Source organism: Mizuhopecten yessoensis, unplaced genomic scaffold, assembly GCF_002113885.1.
Source record: "Mizuhopecten yessoensis strain PY_sf001 unplaced genomic scaffold, ASM211388v2 scaffold431, whole genome shotgun sequence".
NCBI classification, from domain to species: domain Eukaryota; kingdom Metazoa; phylum Mollusca; class Bivalvia; order Pectinida; family Pectinidae; genus Mizuhopecten; species Mizuhopecten yessoensis.
In genome coordinates this window covers 1,174,260-1,187,515 of record NW_018403543.1, presented here as the reverse complement: position 1 = coordinate 1,187,515, position 13,256 = coordinate 1,174,260, and the positions used below count along the sequence as shown (strand labels likewise).

Here is a 13,256-nt window from a genome sequence, read left to right as displayed (position 1 = left end):
GCGGCCTTTGTCTGCAATATACAAGAAATATACGATAGTGTTGCTATGTACAACCCCTTTGTTAAACTCACATCTGTAACCTCCGTATCATTTACACAGTAGTGACATTGTGTAGGTGAAATGAAAGCAAATAAATCAAACAATAAATAAATAAAATCAAAAATAAATAAAATAAAATATGGTAAATATGTAGCAATCATTTTAATAGCTATTACATTATTACATTGGAAGTAAATCAAAAAGAGAAAGTGGGAGAAATTTTTATGATGCAATACACCTTCTATTAAGATTTTCTTGTCAATTAAGTAATGGCAATTTATAGGTTAATGCTAGCTAGTTACATATATTAAATGCTAAGTTTGCAACTGTGGACGGAGATTGCTTATCTGTGTAACTGATATAACATGACCTGGTATACGCCCTTACAGGTGTTGACACATGCTTATCATCCTATTTAAAGAAAGGTGTATTTTGTCCACTGTCAGACGTGATCTGTTTGCCTACCATCAAAGTAAAATGTACAAACTGTTTTTGGTACAGGTGCTGGTAGTGTTCGCACTCTGGCATGTTTCCGAGTCCCGTGTGTATACACAGGACGAACTTGATTTATTAGCAAGAGTGCACTATGACCAGATTCCCCGACATTTGCAACTGATGCTGAGGAGAGGAAAGAAAATAGGCGACACCAGGTGAAGTATTAACACAGGTTAAATTGATGATCGATGAAGTTACACCTTATTGTTGAATGTGATCGTTTAGTAACACAGGTTTCCTAAAATAATGTTAAAAAATTGGCTGCTTATTGTCGGTGAGAAGACACATATATTCTATTTGTATAGTAGAATACTACACTTTGGTAAATATTAAAAAAACATACTTTTTATTATTAGAATAAGCGTTTCTATATAAAAGTAAAAATATCGTGTATTGACATTGCAGAACATTATCTTATAAAATCACCTCAGTAGTGAGATTAATAAATAAAAATTGCACTTCATACATTTTTATGAAAAAGGGTTTAATATATGTAAGCAGTGGTTTTATTATAAATATCGATATTAACACTATTGGAAATGATCGAAAAGTGAGATCTGTATCACAACGGTGAATGTATTTCGCTACCTGATTATGATTTGAACGGTTTCTGGTGTTAACTACGTTGTTATAACCAACACTCTGTTACAGTAACTGGTGTTGTAAGAATGGTGCAGACCAAGTGGTAAGCAATACCCAGATGTCAAAGATCGCGTCCAAGACAATCAGAGAGTCAGTCCAGACACACACACAGGACGGATGCGGATTCCTGAACACCAAGACGTGCGAGACTACAGATATCAAATATGTGTGAGTCGATCTACAATAATATATTTGATCCAGGATACGTATTCGTAAAACTTTTCTCATGTCCGAATCTAGATCTGTACTCAAGCTCAATTTCTAGTTCCGGTAATGAATGTTTGAAAGAACAGATGTCTAGACTTTTCGACATACTCAAATTATTTAAGCTAATTAAAAGAAGCTGATTTGGGCACAAAATCCATGCTTTAGCATGAGAACGGTTTCATAAATACGGACCCAGGCCTTGTAGACTATAAGTTTATCTAAAAATAATCTGCCATATTATCTTCTAGCATTATGAAATATGTGAAAATATTAACGTTTATTGTTTCTCTTTGATCTTATTTATCCTCCTCCCATTCAGGATTTTTTCCCGAAATTGATTTGTCTATTTAATTTGGAGCTAACAAGATGAGCATGAAACGCAAGAAGAAAGTGTAGCAGCATATCAAGTCGATGGCTGACTCGAATAAGTTATATATAGTATCCAGAAGATGTTTATAGTGTGTAAATCACATGTTGATTTTGTTCTAACCATTACATCACCAGCTATATTATTACATTGTTTATTGTTAATACAGTGAGAAACTGATTACCTACATCGATTACCAGCTCGTCCCTAACAAGAGCGTCTGTCCAGACGAACAGATCACGTGCTGTAGCGGGTTCGTGCTCGCCGTTGATAATTGTTTGGGTAAGTATATCATCGATAATCATATGCATGAAGCTACTTTTGCGTTATCGAAATATTAAGTCATAACATGAATAACTATGCTATCAGGTTAAAAATTATAACACAAACTTCTATGTTATGGAGTTGAAAATTATAACACAAACTACTGAGTTATCAGTTTTAAAATTCCTAACACGAATTACTGGGTTATCAAGTTAAACATTATAACACAAATTACTGAGTTTTCATGTTAAACATTATTACACGAATACTTGTGTTATCAGGTTAACAATTATAACACAAATTACTAAATTATCAGGTTAAACATTATAACACAAATTATGAATAATCAGGTTAAAAACATATCCCGAATAACTAGGTTATCAGGTTAAACATCATAATACATTTTTTTTAGGTTTAAAAATATAACACAATTAATGTGATAACGCGCTATCAAATTATTAACACATATTCCTAAGTTATCAGGTATTTAAGTTATACGATTATAAAGTTGTCGTATAGTTAAAGATATAGCATATTTTTGAAGGTTAAACATGTTTTACGATGTACATGTTGTGTACTTGAGATGGAATCAATCGTGAGATGTTATGTAAAGGAATACATTTAACAACGTATCTACATAATAAAATGCAAAATTATGTAAATATATGTGATTATATTTATTTGAAAGCCATGATTTAATTGCCATTTAATCATATAAGATATATTTTGATTTGTATGATTGTAATACCTGTTAATTATATATATTTAGTCCGCTGAGATTCAATGATTTGATTTAAACATATTTTATTGCAGAATTTGCAAATGGATTAGGTACAAGTTATTCCAACTTATGAAGCCTTCTCCCAGAAATATTTTATTCAATGTACATGGCAACATCAATAGATTTTACACAAATCGATAATGAAAATAACAAAGGAGAGAGAGAGAGAGAGAGAGAGAGAGAGAGGAAGAGAGAGAGAGAGAGAGAGAGAGAGAGAGAGAGGAAGAGAGAGAGAGAGAGAGAGAGAGAGAGAGAATTTATAACCTACCACTGTCTTTAATAAACTTCTGTACTGATTTTAATACATGGATGTTTTCCCCAAGAGACAAATTTGAAATGCCATTTAATAATAAGTCTAAGTTTATAATACCATATACATATAATGTAAGTAATAACAATCGCCTTTCTCTTTCATGTAGATTACACTCGAAAAAATAATGAAATTAATTTTCATGTTGACTTCCACACGTACAAGACGGACTTTCTATAATGTTTACCTTATACAGATCATATCTTAAAGAACTACAGACATGTCTTAATCTTGTATGTAAAATATTTAGTTTTCTGTTTCCGTATTCAAAGTAGACTGGCAGCATGTTCATATTATTTCTATCAATTATGGATGACTTAAAACTATTAATTGTTGGTTTGTCACGTATTCAATGATATATTATACGTTTCTCCACAGCGGCGGAAGGCCAATATCTCAGCACCTTGACCGATGCCCTGATCAAGTTACAAGGTGCCGGACTTCTAGGGTAAACGTAGTTGTCAGCTGAAATAAACCGAGACTCAAACATACTGATTTTTTTTTTTATTTCTTAATAGATTAATCAATTTTACTTTGATCATTGCAATTATACTGTGCCCTGATCAAGTTACATAATGCCGGACCTCTAGTTGGATAACACCATCTTGTCAATTGAAATAAAAGGAGAACTTATAATTGTTGTTTCTTTTGGTACTAATCATTATACCTGCAGAGTACTTAATTAAACAAAAATGTTAACATTCCTCTAAAATTATATTCACAATTAGAACGAGTATACTATCCCACTTTGATTTGATTTTTTTTTTAAATGGAATTCATTAAATTTAATAATTGTATATCTTCTTAGTACATAGTTGTTGGAGAAAATATGATCAATATGTAATTGTTTTGATATTCACTTGCCATTCTCAATAGGCATTCTCTTTAAGCGGAGTTTTCATGTTTTTTCATGGCATTTGCAAATGGGCAATGGATAACCTCAATAATGAAGTTAAAATGAAGAAATTCATTTATTGCAAAAATGTTAATTGCAAAAAACAAGAGATACACAATAATACATACATCCCTTTACCCTTGTGCACTCGTTATTAGGCAATTACTAAAAGAATTTCCAGCAGTAATTTTTACCCTATGAAAAGAAAGGCTACCAACTTTGATGCTTCAGTGCACCTAAGCCGATAAGCTTGATTTCTTTGTCGAAATAAAGTATTGGATAGGTCATAATGAAAAGGCGGTTCTTTTTTATAACATCGACCACTCTCGACATAGAAAAATTGAGGAAGTGAAGTTGAAAAAATGTAAACTACAGTATTTTATTCAGATGAATATAGAAAATGCAGTGAGTGGTGTTTTCATTTTTGAAACATCTTTATGTATACATAAACCGGGCTCTCTAGATAGACTTGTTCTATTGTATGTATACATAAATCAGGCTCTCTAGATAGACTTATTCTATTGTATGTATACATAAACCGGGCTCTCTAGATAGACTTGGTCTATTGTATGCATACATAAATCGGGCTCTCTAGATAGACTTGTTCTATTGTATGTATACATAGACTTGGTCTATTGTTTGTATACATAAATCGGGCGCTCTAGATAGACTTGATCTATTGTATGTATAAAGAAACCGGGCTCTCTAGATATACTTGGTCTATTGTATGTTACATATATCGTGCTCTCTAGATAGACTTGATCTATTGTATGTATATATATACCGGGCTCTGTAGATAGACTTGTTCTTTTGTATGTATAAAGAAAACGGGCTCTCTAGATAGCCTTGTTCTATTGTATGTAGACATAAATCAGGCTCTCTAAATAGGCTTATTCTATTGTATGTATATATATACCGGGCTCTGTAGATAGACTTGTTCTATAGTATGTATACATATATCGGGCTTTCTAGATAGAATTGTTCTATTGTATGTATATATATATCGGGCTCTCTAGACAGACTTGTTCTATTGTGTGTATACATAAACCGGGCGCTCTAGATAGACTTGATCTATTGTATGTATATATATACCGGGCTCTGTAGATAGACTTGTTCTATAGTATGTATACATATATCGTGCTCTCTAGATATACTTGGTCTATTGTATGTATATATATACCGGGCTCTGTAGATAGACTTGTTCTTTTGTATGTATAAAGAAAACGGGCTCTCTAGATATACTTGGTCTATTGTATGTTACATATATCGGGCTTTCTAGATAGAATTGTTCAATTGTATGTATACATAGACTTGGTCTATTGTATGTATAAATAAACCGGGCTCTCTAGAAAGACTTGTTCTATTTTATGTATAAAGAAACCGGGATCTCTAGATAGACTTGATCTATTGTATGTATATATATACCGGGCTCTGTAGATAGACTTGTTCTCTTGTATGTATACATATATCGGGCTCTCTAGATAGACTTGTTCTATTGTATGTATACATATATCGGGCTCTCTAGATAGACTTGTTCAATTGTATGTATACATAAATCGTGCTCTCTAGATAGACTTGTTCTATAGTATGTATACATATATCGGGCTCTCTAGATAGACTTATTCTATTGTATGTATAGATAAACCGGGCTCTCTAGATAGACTTGTTCAAATGTATGTATACATATATCGTGCTCTCTAGATAGACTTGTTCTATAGTATGTATACATATATCGGTCTCTCTAGATAGACTTATTCTATTGTATGTATACATAAACCGGGCTCTCTAGATAGACTTGGTCTAATGTATGTATATGTAATAGAACGATGAATAGTGATAAAGATAGTGCCGTAGCTGGGGCTCGAACTCGCGACCCTTGGCTCTCCAGCCCGATGCTCTACCGATGAGCTAAAGGGAAATTCCCTACAGCTGACGCTTGTAAGGCAACCTAATTAATCCACATCTTTTAAAGTTATATCAATTAGATAAAATGCTTTATGCAACAATCATTACAGAAAGCAGGTCACTGCTGCAAAATTCAATATAATCGGATTTTCTTTAAAAAAAAATCCACATTTGATAACCCAATTATAGCCTAGTTTATTTGATGCATCTGTGTCGTGTTTTTCTCTAACAGTCTTGTTTNGAGGAAATAAAGAGAATAATAATAACCCAATTATAGCCTAGTTTATTTGATGCATCTGTGTCGTGTGTTTCTCTAACAGTCTTGTTTCGGTACATCACATTGACAAGTATAAGCACTAAAATCAGGAGTTTGAACAATTAAATGCATATACGCGGGCGGCGGAGTAGATAATGTTATGACACAATTCAGTTATAAATATGTATGCTAAAGAGCCAACCAACAGGCGAAAAACTACATGACAGCTTTTGTACGTACGATCTGAAAGTGAATCAAAATGATTGTGCAATGTTAGTATACTTTTAATTCTGTCGTATTGTACTTATCAGTCTTATGATGTTCCCTGATGAACTAAAATTGCATCTTCTATTGCAAATGGTTTAAATGACATTTGAAAAAATGAAAAATACAGAGGGCGAAAGTGTATCGCCTTGTGGTATATACATTCCAATAACTAAATTTATTATTTTAACGTTTTTGTGTGTCAATGTGATGAGGTATTGTCATGTTTCCATCTGTCAACAAGAAAGTCCATCTTCTGTGTAAAGGAGAAACGCCTCGAGCTGTTCATTCATTCATTTTCAAATCTGAGAACGATTTAGCGAAAATAATTTATTAAGACATTATTGGTGTAATTGTGAAGAACATATATTGAGTTTATATATCCTGAGACAACTGGTATGGGGACTTATTGTTTTTATTCCGGTTCTGATAATTATTTCTTTCTTCTTCTTCCGCTTTCGGCCGTTAAGGTTTCCGACACTTTTCTCAGAAACTGTAAGTCGGATTTTCACCAAACTTTGAGGGATTATTACCAAATAGCCTCTAGATGTGCAAACCCTTTTTTGTTTTTCCGAATACCTTAAAAGATGGCCGCCATGAATTTTTAAAATTTTTGGGAATTTAAAATTTCTAAAGGTGTTCGCTAAAGATAGCCAATGTCACCTATCCTATTTTACATGTTTTATAGATATTTTCTAATGCATTCCAAATTTGGCGTGTAGGTGTATGATGGTACCGCGAACTCAACCATGACATCCGTTTTCTAATTAGACGAAATGGCTGCCATATACTGATTACTGATTGGTCGAAACTCCGTTATTGTTCAATTTCGTTCAAATTTAGTATGTATGTGTAATATGACATTGCAAACTCAACTGCGACATTTGTTTTCTAATTTGACAAAATGGCCACCATATACTGTGTTCTGATTGGTCGAAATTTAGATATTGTTCGATGTTTGTGAAAAATGGTTTACAGGGGTATTAGGGGATTGCGAATTCAATCGCATAGGACACGTTGCCATATCAACCACACGGAGGATTCTGATTGGTCGAAATTTAGATAGTGTTCGATTTCGATGACAATCAATATATAGAGGTATTAAAGGACTGCAAATTCAATCGCATACCTTCGTTGCAATAGCAACCACACAGAGGTCCTAATTAGTCGCAATTTAGAAATTGTTCGATTTAACTCAAATTTAGTCTGTAGGTGTATAAAGGCATTAATTGCGATAATTTTCTGATGCATCTTTGCGTCTATGGGGTAGATATTGTTCGATTTTGATAAAAACTGGTATAAAGGAGTATTAGGGGACTGCGAATTTAACCGCATAAGTTTCGTTACCACAGCAACCTCATAGCAACCTTACGGACGCTTCTGATTGGTAGAAATTTAGTTATTGTTTGATTTTTATGAAAATTAGTATATAGGCGTATTAGGGGACTGCAACTTAAACTGCATAGGTTTCGTTGCCATAGTAACTATATAGCAACCACACGGAGACTTCTGATTGGTCGAAATTTATATATTGTTTGATTTTTATGAAAATTGGTATATAGGGGTATTAGGGGACTGCAACTTAAACCGCATAGGTTTCGTTGCCATAGTAACTATATACCAACCACACGGAGACTTCTGATTGGTCGAAATTTATATATTGTTTGATTTTTATAAAAATTGGTATAAAGGGGTATTAGGAGACTGCAAATCCAACTGCATAGGTTTCGTTGCCATACCAACAACATGGAGGATTCGTATTGATCGAAATTCAGATATTGTTCGATTTCACTCGAATTTAGTATGAAGGTGTTTTATGCCATTGTGATCCTTTTCTGATGTATCTTTGCGACAATGGAGGCAGCAGTTTGGGGGACTTTGGTCTGGAACACCTACTGTACCTCTGTAGTGGTTTATAAACAATTTTCCTTTTGTTTCGATGTCTCCTCAGTACTGATTTTTTCATTTTCGTGTCTCTGTCTCCTAAGATCTGATTACTTTGGTGTCTCTTCCGGTCTAGTCAGTTTGTTATAGCGTCTCTGAGTTATGACTGTTTTGTTCTAGTGCCTCATCTCTTCTTGTTGTTTTGTTTCTGTGTCTCCTCTATTCTGTCCCTGTTTGTAAACAATGTTGGAATTATTAATCTAATTGTCTTAATATGGAAGGGTTTCAATCAGTTTTCATTTATACACAAAACAGAATAGGCTAATTGTAATGTACTAACAAAGTCAATATCTTATATGTAAAACTAGTTTCGTTCAACCAGACTCTTGTTGTATGCTCAAGTTACATCCAACAGATAATTAAATTACGGCATGATCAATCGTCTGATTGTACAAGACTAACGTAATACACATTATCTCATTTCTATTTAATTTTCCAACTCATATCAAGACATATATACTTCAAATAAGTCCTGGTACATTTCTTTATCAGCATATATATATTGTTCAAGTTTGCTTTATTTCCTGTTGCCGTTTTAGTGGCTCAAGGTCAAGACGTATATCCATATATTTAATTCGATTTGGAATAAAATGTATATCCATAACGGTATATATCCATAACGGTATATTTAATACGTCTTGACACAAATTTTACAACTATATTAAATATCAATATCGCAAAGTTTGTAATTTTTTTTTTATCTTAAGTCCATGTATCACATTAAATAATGTAATTTTGTAGAAACATGAATATATTAATCCAGCCTAATTATTGTATATTACCTCGCAATAAATGTACCCAAGTGTCATGAGATGAGTTGAAATATAATGTATGTATGTAAATATTGTTTTCAATGTCTTCAACTATCAAAAGTATGCTGAAAGCCATGGAGAGAGCTTATATAGGCAAAGCCTGTTGCTCAATCATTTTGTTTAATCAATAAAATATATTTGAAATGAAAAACATGATCTCATTTCCGTCCTACTAAAACCGGAAGGAGATGTAAACAATACATTGTTACTATCATAACGTTTAATGTTGTTTGAGCTAATGTATGCTCATGTATGATACTATAGTATTAGCAGTGGATCTTCTGTTTTTCCTCCGACATAAACGCATTATAATGTCACGTAAACAAGCATAGTACAAGAAAAGTACAGGTGTCTTTCTATTTGTTACTTTAAGTATCATAGGTTGTTTAAACGGACAATATGTTATTTCGCGTGGCTGATTTTTTTAATGTCAATAGGGGGTTACACTTGAAGCTGTTTGATGGGAGGGGGGGGAGCAATGGTCAAAGCATCTAAAACCAAGTTAGGTCTTATTTGTCTTCCGGTATTAGTATATCAGTTCAACAAATCATTTATATTTATATACGAGATATATAGACAGAAAATAGCAAACCGTTTACGATGCACACTGAGAGTACTGTATTGCATACACTGCACAAATATTATCAATTGCAACTATTTGATCAGTAATCTATTTCCCTTGTTGAATTAAAAGTATAAACTTTAAGAAACATACCAAAATGCAACATCTTTAAAAAAAACAAGGAAGAAATCTAAATTCGAAAGTGATACAAAACAGGAACAAACAGGATCGAGGAGACATCAAACGAAAAGGAAACTCAATGTATTATATATGAACAAAGTGTTCCGGAATGGGTAGCGTTTCTTGACCAAACGTAGCGCCCATTCTCTTGTCTAATCTACGAAATCGTACAGTTCACTAACTACCTGAGACCTAATAAATAGGTTTATATACAACTAACACACAGGAAACAGTTAACCTGTTTATTACTCTTGTAAGCAACATATTTACATACAGTAATACATTTGGCGCATCAGGGGCTACTCACTCCAACAATTTTACTACCATATATTTATGCTACTATTTTTTGAACAAGCTAGGCTACGGGGGTATTGAGAGAAGCAGCTAGACTCTGAAATTGTCTTCAGAGAAGCACCTACACAGCCCAGAGAAGTGTGCAGCTAGACTCTGAACATGTCTCCAGAGAAGCGACTAGGCTCTGGTTGTGAACACCCCTAGAGAAGCCATGATGAGAGCAGCTAGACTCCTGTTTTACAAGAGAAGCCGCATCCCCACACTAATATAAAACTATGTTGAGATTGGGGGTGAATTCCCCTAGAATTTAAAGCCAGATTAGAACTGAAGCGAAGAAATATAATAACCTACCTGAAGTGAGTAGCCCAAACCTAAAAGAGAGCAATAATACCTGCACAGGCAAGTATACATGGTACTTGTAAAAATGACATTGCACAAAGATACAATCTTGAGAAAAGGAACAGCTGCTAAATACAGGGAAACAACAAAAGATAAGTACTACATTACAATTGGCAGAACTTATATGCATATATGAAACTTGGCATGTAGCTGGGGATGGTGGGTGGGTACACATAAACCACTGTGTTTCACTGCAGCCTCCCCAGGTGAAGGGGGCTGCTACCCATTTAAGAGACCCCTATAGGGGACAATATACTGCTCTGTGATTGGTCAATTTCTCATCTATTAATTACCATACCTTCATTAACATATATAACCATACAGCCCATGCAATGATCATGACTGAATAGGGAAATGTCATGAGTTGGATATAAACTTTGCAAAACAACTTATATGATTATAACAGCTAAAACAAAAGAGGAGCTGGCTACATCGTGGTATATAAACTTTAATTTAATATATTAAATATCAAGTTATCATTTAAACAGACATCATGGTAGACATTAAAATGTCATGGTTGGATTTTTGTTTGTTTATTCGATGAGTTTTACTGCCCATCGACAACTATGGTCATTTAGGCAAGAAATCAAAAGTAAAATCTTATCAAACTTGGTATATCTCATAGAATCAACAGCAAGGTAGGCTTAAGAATAATAAGTAGTGCAAGAGGGTATAATATCAACATTTATTATAAAAAATCCGTGTAAAGATTGAAATGGGAAAAGATGATGCATAAATGCCGTAAAAAAAGTGTGATGTAGGTCAATAAAATCAAAGTTTATAAAGCAGACCAATGTCTTTTATATAGTTGAAGTCTGTGGAAGTGGAAAGGGTTTTCATGATCTTGACGTTGAAGTATTAATCACGAATGTATCTAAAATCTTACCATTCTATTAAAATGTGCTCCACTGTAAATGAGAAGTCATATGTGTGGCATGAAGGTGGATCTCCCCAAAGTTTGACCGGTACGGAGCCGAGAGAGGACAACTACCTATCTGTGGTCTCTCCGACTTGGCAGACAAGGTTTAAGTTTTGATTGCACTTTAAAAACAAATGTGTTGGTCTCGAGAGACCTTCGTTGCTGTCATTCACTGTTAATGGCCGAACATATAAGGGGTGTACAGGTTGTAAATGACAGTTTGATAATGGTTTGCTGGGAGTTGAATGCATTTTAGCCGACGTGGCTCGAAATCCATAGAAGAGATATTGCATTTCTTTGAGATACAAGATTTGCGGATAATTAGATTTTGGTATGAGAGGTTTTTTGGGGGATCTGGTAACATCAGATGTTTAAGGACCAATGGAGAGTCTGAACAGATGATTGTAATGCGGTGTTCATCGATATAGTCAAGGGTAAAACCGAAGACACACGTTTCCTGGAGAAAATAGAGATAACGTCTGGTAATTGAATCGAGCGGGAATGGTAAGCAGAGAATCAGGCTGCTTTTTTTCTTTCTTTTTTGTTGTTGCCATCTTTAGAACCATCAGTGTATAGCTGTGTTTGGGCTGGTTTTATTTTGTCTAACTTCCCATTAACATATACGTCCATTTAAGGACGTGCCTCCAAGTGTGTTGTAAAAGCGTGCAAGTGTGTATGTATGCTGGAGACAGGGTATGTTGGTGGACTTGCCTCCTTGAAATAGCGCGGATCTGATACCGACTTTATAGTGATATCTCACTGAAACACAATGCCGAAGGCACCTAGCACAGCATTCCGCCCGGTCACATTATACTGATAACGGGTGAACCAGTTGGTTCCATTACCCTCAATGCTGAACGTTAATCAGGGAATAACAACTACCATTTTAAAGACTTTGGTATGTCTCGGCCTGGGGATAGAACCCATTGCCTTCCTCACCTGGGCGAACGCTCAACATTAAAGCCAGAAGTGAGGTATTGCCAAGCTAGGCGCTAGGAAATAAAAAGTAATTAGCAGTAGAAAGAAAGATAAAGATCCCAAATGTTGCAATAAGTGCAGCAGATTTATTGCGGTCGCTTTAGTGTCCCCAAGTAGAGGGCACAAAAGCAAATCCCCAATTCTGAAGGGTGGTTCCACATTAGTCGCCTCTTTCGATACATGTAAGGGGTAACAGCAGGTGAATTATTTTCTCGATCCCCGAACTCGAAATGCACTACCAAAAGGAGGGTTTGTGTTCTTCGGGCAATGCACTTGTGTATGTTGAATTCAGCTATACTATTGAAATGGTAAACTTCTGCAGGAAATTGAAAATTCGGATACTGAATGTTGGTACATTGTATTAGCTTTTGATTTAGCGGTGAATATGTTAAGGTATTTTGGGTTGAAGACTGGCTTAAAGGCAATATTAAAGTATCAGTCAACTCGTCCCCAAACTGTTCAAATATTTTATTAAGAACAATACATAAAATACGATTTTCATTAAACTATTTCTATCTGCAATGCAGAGTCTTTCTAAGATAATTTTGTAATTAGCATTCTCCCACAATTATTTATTTTGCCTTATATCGCTACGACAAAAAAAAATAATGTAATTCAACTTAAATTATAGCATTTTTACACAGAGCTAGTGTGTAAAAATGTATCTGTAGTTTTCCTGCGTGTTTATTATAACAAAATTGTCATTTTAATTGTAATAAAAAACCAAAAAACATGTCTTATAA

General features: G+C 34.3%; 1 protein-coding gene across 1 annotated transcript; it reads left to right on the top strand.

Annotated features, from left to right (window-relative positions):
• Positions 1-447: 447 nt before the first annotated feature.
• Positions 448-3,596, top strand: LOC110448613. Its single transcript, XM_021494966.1, has 4 exons — positions 448-689; positions 1,186-1,344; positions 1,920-2,032; positions 3,484-3,596. The coding sequence occupies exons 1-4, from the start codon at positions 517-519 to the stop codon at positions 3,555-3,557; spliced, it is 519 nt and encodes a 172-aa protein (XP_021350641.1). The 5' UTR covers positions 448-516; the 3' UTR covers positions 3,558-3,596.
• Positions 3,597-13,256: the final 9,660 nt, after the last annotated feature.

What these genes read in the sequence shown, in the direction of transcription:
- LOC110448613 (XM_021494966.1), top strand. Translation starts at nt 517, where the DNA reads ATGTACAAACTGTTTTTGGTACAGGTGCTGGTAGTGTTCGCACTCTGG. An exon ending in AAGAAAATAGGCGACACCAG is followed by an intron (nt 690 to 1,185) that starts GTGAAGTATTAA and finishes ACTCTGTTACAG; the next exon opens with TAACTGGTGTTGTAAGAATG. An exon ending in CGCCGTTGATAATTGTTTGG is followed by an intron (nt 2,033 to 3,483) that starts GTAAGTATATCA and finishes GTTTCTCCACAG; the next exon opens with CGGCGGAAGGCCAATATCTC.